The sequence below is a fragment of the Cynocephalus volans genome, chromosome 1 (assembly GCF_027409185.1).
Source record: "Cynocephalus volans isolate mCynVol1 chromosome 1, mCynVol1.pri, whole genome shotgun sequence".
Classification (NCBI taxonomy): Eukaryota; Metazoa; Chordata; class Mammalia; order Dermoptera; family Cynocephalidae; genus Cynocephalus; species Cynocephalus volans.
In genome coordinates this window covers 299849733-299864587 of record NC_084460.1, presented here as the reverse complement: position 1 = coordinate 299864587, position 14855 = coordinate 299849733, and the positions used below count along the sequence as shown (strand labels likewise).

The 14855-nt window shown below is 61.5% G+C and overlaps 1 protein-coding gene across 2 annotated transcripts; it reads right to left on the bottom strand.

The window, feature by feature from the left end:
• Nucleotides 1-3319: 3319 nt before the first annotated feature.
• KLHL30 (kelch like family member 30) lies at nucleotides 3320-14855 on the bottom strand. Of its 2 annotated transcripts, XM_063091847.1 has the most exons (9): nucleotides 14747-14854; nucleotides 12874-12909; nucleotides 12060-12643; nucleotides 10507-10642; nucleotides 8662-8748; nucleotides 8027-8182; nucleotides 7292-7480; nucleotides 6039-6184; nucleotides 3320-4685 (listed from the first exon to the last, which is right to left on the bottom strand). In XM_063091847.1, the coding sequence occupies exons 3-9, from the start codon at nucleotides 12582-12584 to the stop codon at nucleotides 4434-4436; spliced, it is 1491 nt and encodes a 496-aa protein (XP_062947917.1). In that variant the 5' UTR covers nucleotides 12585-12643; nucleotides 12874-12909; nucleotides 14747-14854; the 3' UTR covers nucleotides 3320-4433. The 2 variants fall into 2 exon arrangements, with proteins under 2 accessions (XP_062947917.1, XP_062947909.1); XM_063091839.1 differs by having other exon boundaries at nucleotides 12060-12909; nucleotides 14747-14855.

The following is a 14855-nucleotide window of genomic DNA, read 5'->3' as shown; positions in this document are numbered from 1 at the left end:
CTGGGAGTGGCTGTTTCTTCACAGCTATATGTTTTGCACGTTAGGGTTCTTCCTACTCTAGCTGGTGTGAAATATGAGCTACGTGAGGAGTTTGAAGGTTATTGAAAAAAACATGGCCCCGTCTTCCCTATGAGGAGTTATCTCACAGGTGCAGGATTCCCTGCAGGAAGCCTCGCTGTGGCCGTGGCTTGAGGTGGATGTCGTCTGGCCCAACCCGAGCCCCGGGAATGTGAGGATCGGGCTCTCTCATCTTTGGCAACACCAGGGACGTGCAGGGATGAGGGGACCTGATTTGGGGACTGTGATCCTTAAGATGTCCGTGTGACATCATTCCTCTTGACAGTGGGGGGCCTCAGCCTGCGTGAGGCCAGCGTTGAGGACAGGAGCCGTTGCCGTGTCGAAAACAGTTATGTTCCCAAACAATGAGCAATTCTAGTGATGTCATAGGCGCTGCCGGAGGGCCCAGATCAAATTGGTTCTGGTGTTGCCACAGCCTCCTGTAACACTATCCTGAGGGGATGACACAGGCTGGCCCCGGGGTCAGGACAGTGGACAGGGCTGGGCCTTCAGGTAGGGGGCCCTGCATGTTTCTGGGGTGACATTTCAAAACAGCTTCTATTCAGAGGAGGACAGAGCTTAGCAAGGAATCATGCAGATCAAGGAGCAGCAGAAACGGGGTTCTGGGGGCACCGAGCGCCCCCTCCACTGGCAGGAACAGCCAGGGCTCAAAGACGGGGTGGCATCTGTGGGGTGCCGTGAGCCCCGGGGTGGAAGCACCGAATGAGCAGCCGGAGAGCAGGGCTCGGGCAGAGCGGAGGCGGCCTCCCCACGCGCCTTCATGCCCGGCTGAAACCTAATCCTCCTTCTTGGGCCCTCATGTCACGGCCTCGGCCCCGGCTTCCCAGCAGCCCGGTGCGGGCGAGCTGCCGCCTCTCCTCCAAGGGAAGGAACTCTGCCGATGAAGTCATGGGAATAAAAGCTCCCTTTGCCCCCAAAACAGTGGGAGCCTCCAGTCAGCTCGTTGTGTGGCCTTTGCTGTTTACCCAGGCCTTCCAAACACATGATGTCATCTAATTCTCAAGTCATGTCATTGTCCCCACGCACAGATGGAGAAACTGAGGCTCAGCTATTAGGATTGGCCCAAGGTCATGGAGCTACCAGACGAAATCACTTCCATGTTCTTTCTCACTTCTACCCAGAGGGTCTGTTGGGTTTTTTCTCCATGTTTTCAATAGATTAACGAAAAATATTAGTCTTTAACTCACCTCTCAGTTTAAGACAAGAGGGTAGATATTGGAAGTTCTGTTTGCCATTTTGGTAAGAATCACATTCTTAAATGTGATTGTGATCAAAATAACCCCAGCCCTGACCCTGAAAGATCCTGGGATAGTCCACTTGCTTTGAGGAAGTCACATTGGCTCCTGGGGTGTCCATTCCAAATGGGAATTACTTCCCTCGTGAAGACTCTTGCCACAGTCTGCTTCGTTTCTCAATTAGTCAGCCTCATGTCTGGCTGCCCTCCCGTGTGCCCGGCACTGGGGAGCCCAGGAGGATCAGCTGCACACACAGCCACGCTTTGGGCTGCGTGTCCCACACGGTGCCGGGCCGTGGGGTCAAAGAACAGCACGGCCCTGGAGGAGCAGATGTCCTCAGCTCGCACGTGGCTGTGCCCATCCCTCTTCTTAAGTGACAGGCTCTAGGTCAATATGCTTACTTTTCACCTGGGCTGGCTGATTGACCAACTAACTGGAGCTGTGGTCTAAATTGACTATACAGAGCTGTCAGTTGGCCAGTCCATTTCATTACAGTTACATGAAGGTATCGACACCTGATTCCAGCAGTCGCCATCCCTGCCTGGTACAGGGAAGATGCTCAATAACACGAGGGTCTTGTCTGGGAGGTGTTGGAGAACCCAAGTCCGATGGAAGTGGCTGGAGGCATCCCTGGACGCTGGCTCACCTGGGAGCCGCAGGGGGCGGAGCCTGCATCAGCTGTGCTGGGCCTGGCTACTGAGGGCACATGTGCTCACTGAAGGCTGGGGTCTGCTAAGGGGTCTCAGTTTACCCAGCACCAGCTGTGGGAGAGACAGCATGCACCCGCTGGGCAGACATGAACACTGTGGGGCTGGGGAGGGAGGTTTCACTCCCCGCACACCCCTGGGGGCCTCAGAGTCTGGGGGGCTTTTGCACATGTTCCAAGGCTATCTTTCTAGGAGCCTGTATTAGCCCCAAACCTTCTAATGAGGCTTCATTTTCCTGGGGACTTTGATCATGGAAGAGGATGCCTTGGGTTGCTCACGGGCCTCTCGTGTGCATGAGTGTGTCAGTGCCAGGCACACAGTCAGAGCACCCCCGAATGTGTGATCAGTGAGGTGCAGACCTTCCCTTTGCCCTCCCGATGCCCTGCCCACAGGGGCCTCTAGGACTGTCTCGGTAGCTCTCTGCCCTCGGGATTCTGGTTGGTTTTGGCTGGTGGGAGGCACTGTCGGGAGACTGGAGGGCAGGTGAGCACGTGAGGTTGGGGCATCAGTTCTGTCATGTCCTCCCTGTGGGACCACAGATTGCAGCGGCTGCATTCCCTTGCCCAAGGCCCAGATCACCACGGCCCTCTCTGAATGGCACTCTGGAGTCTCACCTGCTCCTTGCCTTGCCCCTGGAGGCAGAGGGGTAGGGACAACTCCCCACTGTTGTCGTCCTGGGGTGCTCTCCAGCCCATAGCTTGGAAACAGGAGGCTCGGTTGCCCCTGAATAGGGCGGCTCAGCTCATCAGAGAGGGTATAGTTCGGTGCCCCAAAGCTGAGGGCCAGGCCCTGGTGTGGCTCAAGCCCCCATTCCCAGAGGGTGTGCAGAAGAGGAAAGCAGGCCTCCCTCTAGCCATCGACCACCCGTCCGAGTCTCCATTTTCTACCAGCCGTTCGTCTGACTTCCTCCAATAACTGTCTCAGAAGATTTGCATACGGAAACCAAGTCAAGGGCCCCAGAAGCCCTTGTTCTTGTTTCACCCAGTCCGCCGGCTGATGTGGCTGTCCTCAGGTCCCAGCCCTTGATCCTTTGGGGGCGGGAACCCGACGCCCCGCTCTGCCTGGGGCAAAGCGGATCCCGACCTACAGAAGCAGGTGGGACACAGGGGTAGCAGAGGCCCCTCGGGGCCCTGGTGGGGTTCAAGGAGGAGCCAGGGGCTGGCCCTGGAGGAGAAACCCAGATCCAAGGGGACGGGAGCCACCCAAGGCTTCAGCGGGCCAGTGTCAGGCTGGATCCGACTCTGATTGCAGCTGCGTCCTCTGACGTAGCCTGTGACAGAGGAGACATGCCACTCGGCACCCAGTGAGAGTCCTTTATTGCCTCTTTGGTTGCAAGCTTGGCGCCTCGTTCAGGACAAGAAAGAAGGTGCACAGAGGCTGGGCCAGCCCTGCATGGGACCCCAATCAGCCTGAGGGGCTCTGGGATAGGCCTGAGCCACCTGAGTCATGCCACGTGCTGGCAGGAGAGCCCATTGGTCACGACCCACCACCCTCTCTCGGGAGCATGCTGGGAACAAGCCACCAATGCACCCAAGAGGCAGCCCCGCAATGTGCAGATTTCGCATCGGTGAGCCTCCCCGGAGAGACACTTGATTCTGAGGCAGAGCCTTCGTTTTGAGGCAGATCGCGCAAGAGCAGGGGAAGGCCTGTCAGAGCGCACTCCCTCCTGCTCGCCTCCCTGGCCCTTCCCTGGGGCCCTTCATGCCCCGCCTCCTTCCTTCCTAGTGCATCCATGGGGGTGACACACGAAGAGTTGGGCGGAGGCCTCCTTTGTCCCCAGAAGCAGATTTGGGAACATGGTGCCAACACGGAGAGGTTGGGTTGGGGAGAGCCCAAAGCCCAGCTTCGTGTGTGGTGACAAGGAGCCTGAGGCCAGACAGGGGAGGCTGCAGGCCCTGATCACACAGCGGGGGCCCGGCAGATGCAGGATCTGATGCTGGCCCCATCCCAAGGTCCCTCCTTCCTCAACAGCCTCAGCTTCCTGGGCTGCTCTGTGTCCACCCCCAATTTATGCAGCTCCTCTGAAAGCCACCAGTGGGACACAGAGGCAGGGACAGCTGACATTTGGAGAGCACATGAGTTCTGAGAATGCTGTCCTGGACCCACTGGCTCCTGTCTCTGAGGTCTCAGCAACCCCAAGGGGCAGCTGCACTGCGTCTGCCATTACATGACTCTGCAGAGTTCAGGCCCTGGCCACTGGTCAGCTCGGTTTGCTGTGGTGGCTCCAGAGACCAAGGCTGTGTCCTCTGAGCTGTGCCATCTGACGTGCCCTGGTAGCCCAAGCCTGGTCCGAGTTCTGGATGGGATAGCAGCTCCAAATGAACAAACAGGCAAAAATAAAAGGGCCCAGCCCACGGGGGTGACCACAGGAGGAGCTGCTCTGGGGACCCTCTCCTCGGAGCCCCTTTCCCGCTCAGTGCTCTTGGGCAGGGCTGAAGGGCTGGGTCCACCTGGAGACATCCAGGAAGATGGCGGAGGCCCCGTGGTAGAGCCAGAGGCGGGGCAGGGCACCGTGGCGGGTCCAGGCGTCCCGCACGGTGTTGTAGACCTCCATCTCCACGTGGTAGTCGCCGTCCATGCCCTGCCAGCGGCCTCCCGTCACGTACAGCGCGTCGCCCAGTGGCACCAGCGCACCATTCTCATGCAGGCTGTGCAGGGACTGCACCTGGGGACAGTCAGCTGGTCAGTGTCCAGCGGGCAGCCAGAAGGCAGCAGCAAGGGGGGTCGTTGGTGGGGGCGGGGGACAGGTGAGGAGGACGGCCAGGTGCCTGGCTCAATGTCCTGTCCAGGACACCAGCGCACCGGCTCCCTGGGGAGCTTACCCCCAAGTTCCCCGTAGCTTCCTCAGACTCTCCCTTTAGCAGGGAGACCTCACCGTTCCCCTCTCTGGCCCACATCTCCAGCCCCCTGCAGTTGGGGTGGGGGGACACCAAGGCCTGAGCCCAGAGCCGCCTCCCACAGAGGTCTAAGCTTCACAGCGGCTCTCGTGGAGGGCGCAGGTGTGGCTCAGCCCCGGCAGACACCCAGGAGGGCTGAGCCCTCCATAGGACCCCTCGTCCACCCTTGCACCCCTCGCCCCAGCCCATGGTTCACGAGTGCCCTGGAGAGGGGTCATGGGATGAGGGCTTCTGGAAGAGCCCGGGGTGGACAGGAAGGGTGAGGCCTGTCTGTGACCTTCCACACGAAGACGGTAACTGGCAGCTACCCCCACCCCCAGGCTTGGAGAAGGCAAAGTAGAGCCCCACATTGGCGAGACCCCAGCCCAGAACCGTGGCCTCCCTGCCGTAATGGGGGGCCTCGGGTCTACTGTAATGGGGGCCTCGGGTCTGCTGAGCACTGATGCCAGGCAGAGGTGTGGGCAGCAGGACTGCAGAGGCCCTGCTGTCACCCGGTGGTCAGTACAGACTTTGGTGGCTTCAGGAAGGGGCGCCACCTCTTCAGCCTCCAGAGACTCAAGGGGGCAGACCCAGGCATCCGGCTTGGCACTGAGACCCATCATGGGCCTCCTGGACACTGTCCCTCCTCCTCCAAGGGAAGCTGCTTGGAGGACATGCTCGCCTCCCATCCCGTCCCCTGTGTCTGATGGCTCAAGAGGAGGTGTGTGGTGGATGGCACTGGGGTTGGGGGGCCGAGGAGCTGGCTGCCCCTGCCACTCCCACCGCTCAGGAGCCCTCCTCTGCTGACCCCCAGGGCAGGGCCCATCCCCTCTTGGCCAACAACAGGAAGGTGTCCCTTTCCTCTAGTCCATGGCTGAGCCTGGTCTTGCTCCCTGATGAGGGGGACAGGCCACCCCTGCCCAGGAAGAAGGCATGCAGGGGACAGAGTACTAGTGGGGACCAGCAGCCCAGCAGCCGTGCTCTCCCCCTCGCGGGGCCCGCGCCTGCGCCTGCCTGTGCTGTTGGCCCCTTGGTGGCCCAGCCGCCCATCCCGCTGTTTGCAGGCCTGCGCTCTGCGTTGTCAGGAGTCCCAGGCAGTGGCTCTCCACCGGGGTGGGGCACGGGGGCAAGGGAAGGCCCACCTTCTGCCACAGGTTGGCCCCAGGGTCGTACACGTAGACCTTCTTGGTGTTGTCACCAATGAGGTAGAGCGTCCCGTGCAGTGCCGCGCAGCGCGGCGAGGACAGGTACTTGGGCAGGAAGGGCGAGGCGATCACGCTCCACGTATCTGCGGGGACACGGGCCCACCTTCACCAGGGTCTCCAAGGTGGGCTCCTCCAGAGGGGAGGTCGTTTCCAGTCTGAGGACCCAGGGCCAGGGACCTCTCTGAGCCTCAGTGAACCCATCTGTGAAATGGGAGTGGGCCCCTGGCGGTGCGGCCATGGAGGTCCACAGGGCCCGAGCGCTGGGGCAGGTCTACTCCCTGCCTGTCACTGAGCCTCACTCTCTCCCTTCAGGAGAGGAGGGGACGGTGTGGGGATCCCTCAGGAATCTCACCCTCAGGAGGGGCTATGGCCCGGTCCCCATCCTGACCGGGGACTGCTGTGAGCCCCTGGGCCTCCACCTCCTTCCTGTCCTGTCCCTGTCCCCCAGGGTCTAGTAACCAAGTGGGCACGGCCCCCGGGTCCAGGAGGCCTCTCGTGGGATGCTCAGGCTCACACTGCTGAGAGGGTCCTGCTCTCACCTCCACAGGCCAGAGGGAAACAGATTGGAGACCGGGGCCAGGAAGGCTTCTGAGCTAGAGAGAGCTGAGCTGGGACTCGAACCCCAGCAGGACAAGTCCACAGCCCGAGCTCCAGCATGCTGGGCCTGGAGGTCAGAGGTCGCTGCTCCCGGCCCATGAGGCCAGTTCCAGGACAAAGCAGCCAGGTAGCTTTCAGGACCCAGCTTGGGGCTGGGCTTCCCCGTCACTGCCCCTGGGCACCCTGCCCCCCAGCCCGGTCCCCCAGCTGCTGCACTGAGGCCTGGGCAGGGCAAACATGCGGCTTGCTTCTAGGCTGGGACGAGGCTGTGACCCTGCAGAGGTGAGCCCCTCAGCCCCTGACCCCTCTGCCCCCTCCTTTTTCCACCATCCCATCCCCTCTGATGGGGCTGTGGCCCTTTCTAAGAGAACTGTAGCTGCCAGCTCCCTGTCCCTGTCCTCAGGAGCTCCCCATGCTCACCCTCACCGTCAGCCTCACTGTGATGTACTGTAGCCTTTCAGAGGGTGCCTTTGGTCACCTGTCCTGTCCTCTAGGCCCCGCCCTGCACCCCTGGCTGTGTTGGGACGACAGTACTGCCACCTGGCTCCCCTGTCCCAACACCCCCAGCCCCACCCCACCCAGTGCCTGCCCACCTGTGACAGGGTTGTAGCACTGCAGGGCCAGCGCGTTGTACTTGCAGGCGCTGGAGCCCACCAGGTAGAGCCGGCCGCGGCAGCCGGCGGCTGAGAAGTTGCTGACGTACTTGAGGGCCGGGCTGACAGGCGTCCAGCTGTCTGTGTAGGGGTCGTAGCTTTCCACCTCCACCACGTCCTGAGTGGTGCCTAGGGGTGGGGCGGCTCAGCTGGCTGGGGGTCAGGGCTGCAGGGGGCTGGGGACGAGGGAAGGGTTCCTGGAAACTCAAGGTCCAGGCTTTGTAAGACAGCAGGGGCCACCCTGGGTGTCCCATCTCAGGCTGGGGGCGTGGAGGAACAAAAGCAAAGTGGCCACCGTGGGTCCCCTCATCCTGGTGGCTTCCCAGTGACCCCAGCTGAGGGCTGAGCCCAAAGGCTTGGGATGGGTGTGGTCATCTCTGCTGGCAGCTCAAGGTCTGAGCTCCTGCCAGGTCCCTGTCTGGGGACTTCCTCGTGGTCCTTCATTCTCTGTCCCTGTGTGCGTCAGCAGCACCGGGAGCTGACTGTCGAGGGCACCCAGGCGGTGGGTGCTGATGGCCCGCCTGGCCGGAGCCCTAGTGTGGGGCTCACTCACCCTGCCTGACAGCAGCTGTGGGAGCGGTGCCCCTGTGGCATGGGGCTCTGTCCCCCCTGGGGCGTGGGGTGGGGGAGTCATTGCAGCAGGGATGAGAGGGAGGACGAGGAGGGAGGGCTCACCGCCGATGGCGTAGATGTCCCCGTTGAGCGCTGCGCTGGCGTGGTTGGTGCGGGCCTTCAGCATGGGTGCCACGGGCTTCCAGGCTGCCTCCTTCAGCGGGAAGCACCAGGCCTGAGTGGTTGACCAGGTGTCTGTCTTGGTGCCCCGCGAGCCGCCTGCCAGGAGAGGTTCTGTCCACACAAGCACCGCCAGCCTGGGGTCCCTTTGCCTGTGGGGGCTGGGACCAATGTCTGGGACCCTACCCCCATGCCCAGCTGTGATTGGGAGTGTGGCAGGCCAGGGGCGGGACTGTGGCTGGCAAGTCTAGCTGGGTGACTTTGGACAGGTCCCTCCGCCCCCCAAAAACAAGAGGGACAAGATCAGTGGCCTCAAACCTCCATCAGTGGATGCTTTCTCCACCACCCGAATCTTAAAAGGACCCCAATTTCACACAGCTCCTCTGGGGAGGCCCCGGCTGCAGGAGCACAGCAGGTCAGCCCCCACGAGTGTACCCGTGGGTTTTAAACTTCCTCGTTTTCACACGCATGGAAAAGTCTGGAAGAGTCTTGACTAAATTGTCACGGATCACACTGAGTGTGGGATGGTCGGACTCGGCTGTGCTGCGCGGTGCCCTTAGCTGGGCAGGGCTGCCCACCTGTGACATAGACGTCGTTGTTCAGGGCTGCCAGGGAGAAGCCCCACTTGTGGTAGTCGGGGAAGTCTGGGAGTGCCATCCACCTCTCTGGCAGGAAGAGAGAAGCAGCGGGGTCAGGGTGGCTGGGCTCCCGGCTGAGGCCCACCCTCCTCTGGCCTTGCTGGGGTGGAAGGGACAGGGCCCAGCTACCGCAGAGGTAGAGGGTGACAGCTGGTGGGGTGCGGTCAGAGGCGGCCCTGGGCACCCTGGCTCAGCTTGGCCCACCTCTTTCACCACCTCCCCTCACCACCCTCCAGAACCTGGCACCCAGACTGGACACAGGATTGTGCCCAGGGATACGACAAGAGGCAGCCCCGGCTCTGGAGACTGGGGGGTGTCACCCTGACCCTGCAGCCGACCCGTCTGGGTCTGCTCTCCCCTCAGTCAGATGGGTTAAGGGCCCTGATCTGTTGGTGTTACTAGTGGGCTGTAACACAAACACCACTCATTCACTCATTCCCCATTCATTCATTCATTCATCCTGACCACCGTCTCAGCCCATGGCGGCCAGGGGTGTACAGGAGATCAAACACAGGCCTTGCAGCAGGCAGAACAGGGTCCAAATCCTGGTTTTGGTGCACCAGCTGTGTGGCCTTGGACTAACCCCAGCCTCAATTTCCCCACCTCTCAGGGAGGCGTGGGCACTACAGGAGCAGACGTATCTGCCACGTGGCCACTGCTCAGCTGACGGTGGCCATTAGGATTATCGTCACTATTGTTGTGATGGACAGAGGAATGTGCCCAAGTCAGACCTGCCTCATGGAGGTACATGGGGTAAACCGAGGCAAGAGGTGAGGAAATATTTTGAAAAATCAAAATGAGACAATAAATGAGAGAATGTTAAAGTCCTATAAATGGACATGTTTTGGGTGTTTGTGGAAGAGACCCAGGCCTTGCGATGTACCGTGGGAAGACTGTTTACTGTTTACCATGGTTTTTGGGACATGCGGAATTCCAGGCCTTGCTGGAGCAGAGCCTGGCACTGTGTGCAGGGACTGAGTGTCCCCCTGACTCATGTCTCTGTCACCCCAGGGTTGCCCAGCAGTCAGCAGCCTTCGCCTGCCAGTGGCCCCCCCGCTGCCCTCCAGCTGGGTCTGAGGGACAGCTGCTCCTTCCTGACGTCAGCCCCTGGCCGGGACAGCCAGTCTTGGACTTCTTTGAGCCTGCCAGCTGCTGACGCCATGGGGGGTGGCCCCAGGACACCAGCCAGCCACATTAGCGCTTTCCACAGAGCTTCCCTGGGGCCAGCATGGCCCTCCAGAGCCCCTGCTGGGCTCTCAGCCCTCCTTCCCAGGTGGACAGTGCCCACCTCAGGACCTCCCTACACCTGTGCGAGGAGGTGCCAGAACCCATCTCACAGATGAGGAAACGGAGGCTTAGGGCAGTGAAGTGACCTGCCCAAGGGCAGAGCTGGACCTGAGCTCCACCCCCAGGCTCCTGCACCCTTTCAGTCCCGCTCTGTGCTCGAGGCTTTGGTTCCCCCATTGGGTGTACAGGGCAGGGGCACTGAAGGAGCAGCCAGCCAGGTGCCCACCACCGTAGTGCAGTCAGGCAGTGGGACCCCTTACACCAGCCCCAGGACCTAAGAAAGATTGGAGTCAGGGGCTCTGGCTACAGGGAGAGGGGATGCTGCCTCCTGCCGTGGCCCCCGAGGCACCTCTGCAGCCCCTACTGGGGCCCACCCAGGCACGCCCAGGACAGTGGACTTGGGCAGATCCTGTGCTTTATGCACCTCACTTGCTCCACTGGCATGGTGGGCACGACCCAGGGACAGTGGGGAGCCCTGAGCCAGGGAGGGGTACTCACTGGCCTTGGTGTCATAGAAGGCAAAGTTCCCGGGGTGGGTGGCTGGCTCCTCGCCGCCCTCCTCGTCTTCCTCCAGCGACCGCCCGCCCACCACCACCAGAACCTCCTCCAGATTCCCCAGGAGGGCCGGCAGCACCTGCAGGGCCAGGAGGGCAGGGTCAGAACAGGCTTGACTGTCTCCTGGTGCCCAGGGGTGCGAGTGTCCTGCTGTGCCAGCATCCACTCATGGGTCCAGGTGGGCCTCAGCACGTTTGCACGCATGTATGCGTGTGTGCATCCATGTGTGCGTGTGTGTGTGCATATTGCTGTGGGGCTGGAGATGGTGGCAGGTGTGCCATGAGGGGAGGGCAGCAGGTCCATGTGTGCCCTGAGCAGCAAACCTGCTGATCTCCAGCAGTCAGCACACGCCTTTGAAGGCATTTCTGCACCCACCTTTGGAAGTGACCCAGAGCCTGTCCCCAGTACCCCACATGAGCCTCCCTCTTTCCCCCAGGAGTCCCTGTTGCCCTGGCAGACTGCAGCAGGCTGCACTAGGATGGCTCCAGCCTGGCGGGAAATGCTGGAATGCTTCCACGTGGAATGGCCAGTAAGTAGCCACTGCCCAGGACTCCCCGGATCCCATGGTCCCCCACTGCCACCCTGGCCCCTCCTATGGAATGCCTGGATCTCCCACCACCAGAGATTACAAGATGACCACCTAGCCAGGAGTGGCCCCCAAGCCAGCTGCAGTAGAAAGCCAAGCCCATTGTGACTGGGTATCAGCGGTGGCAGGGGTTAGGATTTTGCCCACCACATGGTCCATCCGTGGCCTGGGAACCATCAGCCAGAACCACTTCTTCATTCTGACTTTCTTTGCTCCAAGGGAGTCCTCTGAGCAAGGCCCCTGGGCAGGCTGCCTGCAGTTGAGCCATCCGTCGGCTCCTTGTCCCAGCCACACCCAGGCCTGTCACTTCATCAGGACTTACTCAGCCTGCTGGCCCACTGCCAGCACAAGTAAGAAGTTGTACCTCATACAGGCATGAATGGCTTCCTCAGGGGCAGGCGGGCTGCCATGACTCTCTGTGCCCCCGTGCTCGTGCACAATCCCTGCCACCTTCCAGGATGGTTTTCCCTCCCTGTCCTCTTGCTGAGCCCCTATCCCTCCTCTAAGGCCCGGCTCAGGTGCTGACTCCTCCAGATAGCCCTCCCTGACTTCCAGACCCTTCAGGATGTCCCTAGTGTCCTGTGCATGTGCCTCACCCAGCGCTGGCCGTTCAACTCTGCTTGAGGTCTGTCCCCAGGAGCTGTGGGCTCCTTCAGGACAGGGGTCAGGTCTTATCATTTCTAGGTTCCCTTTTCCCTCATGTCCAGGGTGTGGCACACAGGGGCACAATCTGTACTTAAGGGGTGAGTGGTAACACCCTCACAGGTAATCAGCCCAAGGCAAGGAGCATTGCAAGGTTGGGGGTACCCGAAGGATGCCCTCTCCTTCCCCTCCACCCCTATGCAGGTGGGGTCTCTGGGGCTCCTCTCCCTGCCTCCCCAGGGATGGGAGCCCCTGGTCCCTCACTTACGCCACCATGGCCCTGGGACAGTGCTACCCGGCATGCTTCTGACTCCCGGATCAGCGGCTCTGTGGCCAGCAGCTGCTGCACACAAGGCCTGGGCACGGCATCCAGGTGCACCAGGCTGAGCAGCTCAGGCAGATGGGAGGCCCGGGCCTGGGGGTCATGGCGCACCCAGCGCAGCAGGGCCTCCAGCCGGCTTTGCTCTGGCTGCACCTGCAGCAGGTCGCTGGCCAGACAGGTGGCCAGCCGGTCTCGGGACAGCTGCAGGAACTCATCCTCCTGTGCCACAGCCTCAAAGTTCTCCCGCAGGAAGGCCCAGGCCTTGGCAGCCACGCCCAGCAGCCCCTGCTGCTCCCCAAACTCACAGATGCCCAGGCAGTTGGCGGCATCCAGCTGCTGCTGCAGGTAGCGGCCACAGACCTTCTGCACAGCGGGGAAGTGCAGGCGTGCGGCCGTGCGTGTCAGCGCCTCCACATTGCCCTGGGTGATGGTCAGCCGGCCCGTGTACACAAAGTCCACCAGCTGCCCCATCACGGCCGGCTCCACGTCCTGCAGCTCCACGCGTGCGGAGAAGCTCTCAGCAAAGTCTCCTGCAAACATGGCGTGGAAGTAGGGGCTGCTGAGTGCCAAGAGGCCACGGTGGCAGGGCAGCTCCCGGCCGCCCACCAGCAGCGTGACGTCGGCCAGCTTGGGCTGCGAGCGCAGCCGCTGCAGGCCGTCCAGCATGTCCTGGGCATGCGAGGGCAGGTGGAAATCCAGGTCATCCACATTCCGCACCATGATGCCAGGGCCAGCAGGGGACCCCTGGCGGCCCACTCACCCACTGGGAAGAAGTGCGTTGAGCCCAGCGGAGCTCCTAGGGAGAGAAGAGAGCAGGGTAAGCCAAGGGGGACCGTCTCACTTACCTGAATGACCCATCTGTCCGACCGTCTGTCCATTGGTCCTTGCCATCCGTGAGCAAGCACGGGCTGGTCCCATTGGGAGAGGGTGGGAGAACTACCCATGGCCAGGCTAGTGGGGCAGCACAGGGCTGGGTCTGCTCCGCAGCTCTGGGCTACACAGAACAGACCCCTAGAGCACGGGGACCCCCAGCGCCCACACTCCCAAGAGGCTTCCTCTGTCCCAGATCTAACATTGCTGGGGGGCCGTCGAGGGACGTTTGAGAGGTTTCCTGCCCCACTGATCTCACTGTCTGCCTGCCATGATCTTGCTGGTGACCGTGGGCAAGCCACACCCCTCTGGTTTCCTCATCTGCTATCAAAAGGCTGACAGTGAAGGGGCTCAGGCCACCCCCTCACTGCGGTCGCACACAGCCACACTGCTCCCCACATGCGTAGCCATGGACATGCCTTGCCACACACTCCTCTCTCAGCCTCACAACAGTCCTGTCAGGTGGGGGCGCTCAGTGCTCCTTTTACAGCTGGGGAAACTGAGGCACAGAAGGCTTGAGTCAGTTGCCCAAGATCACACAGCTGGGAAGTGGCAGAGCTGGGATTTGAACTCAGAGCAGACTTGGGGCCCATGGTCTGGACACCCATGTCGCCTCGGCTGGGAGAAACACCCCAAAGGCAACTTTCTGGAGGGTCATTTTGCACCACAATGTTCATATTGGTGGGTCAGCAAATCTACTTCTGGACTTATTTAATTATGTGTAGGTTTATTTATGTACTTCTGGTATTTGGCCCTAGGAAAACCATCCCAAAGGAAGAAAAAGTCTGTACTAAGGTGTTCATCTGGAGTCGCCCCCAACAACAAAAAGCGGCAAGGCCTCCACTAGGGGGTGCCTCCTGGGGCCCTCTGAGGGCAGGAGAAGTGGCTGGGCCACTGGGAATCAGCAGATCAACAGGACAAAGGCCAGTCTACAGAGCCAGTGAACCAGGGACACGTGGGCGCAGCCCTAACGCTGGTTCCGGGCAGTGGGAGCTGAGGCCCCACCATCTCCCCACCCACTGGAGCCCCATCTCCATCCTCGAGAGCAGGAAGTGCCCAAGGAGACCACTTGGGGCCTTCCGAGGACCAGCCTGGGCAGGACGGCCCGGGAGTCCAGTGGGCGCCGATGCCCAGCACCCGGCCGAGCATCCATCCTGCTGACTCCCTCCGGGAGGTGCTCTGCCCTCCAAGGGGAAGAAGGGAGACTGGCTGGGGACTGTCCAGGCGAGGGGCACTGTCCCTGGGCCACCGCCCACAGCCTTGCATTCCGATCATTGCTGTGCTCCCTCTGGCCAGCTGCTACTGTGGCGGCAACAGCAGCTAGCAGGCAGGAACCCCCAGCCACCTTCCCAAGGGCCTCCGGAATGCCTGCTGCTGCCTGCTGCTCACAGTCCAGCGTGGGGCAGGGGCTTCTGGAGGGTCTCAGAGCCTCACCCCAGGGCCTGCCCAGGCCAGGAGGAAGGAAGGGTGAGCGGGCAGGATGGCAAGAGGCCTAATCCACCTTGTGCTGATGACTGGCTGGTGAGGCCCTGGCTGCAGCCTGAGGGGTGGTCCAGCCTCCCTCGGCCACCTCTCCAGCCAGGACACTGAGTGAACCATGTCTGCTGAGCCCCCACCCATGTAAGGAGCCTGGGTTCAAAGCACTCAGCTGTGATCCCCAAGCCCACTGGGCTGCCTGATCATAACCTAGCTGCCCTGCTGTCACCCACCTGGTCCCCACCTCCCCTGTTGTCTGCCCCAGTGCAGAGCCCCCTTGATCTTACCTCTCAGTCGGCCCTGGACCCCGTTGCTGAGAACACAGACCTGAGAACTGGACGCTCAGCCGGCAGCGCCAGGGGCAGGGAGGGCCTGTGGGGCTGGGCTGAGCAGCCA

Excerpts from the sequence above, each read along its gene's own strand:
- KLHL30 (XM_063091839.1), bottom strand. The coding sequence starts at position 12,833 with ATGGTGCGGAATGTGGATGACCTGGATTTCCACCTGCCCTCGCATGCC. Across the intron at positions 10,643-12,059 it reads TGTCCCAGGGCCATGGTGGC|GTGCTGCCGGCCCTCCTGGG; the intron begins GTAAGTGAGGGA and ends CTGGCCCTGCAG. Across the intron at positions 6,185-7,291 it reads GTGCTACAACCCTGTCACAG|ATACGTGGAGCGTGATCGCC; the intron begins GTGGGCAGGCAC and ends GTGTCCCCGCAG.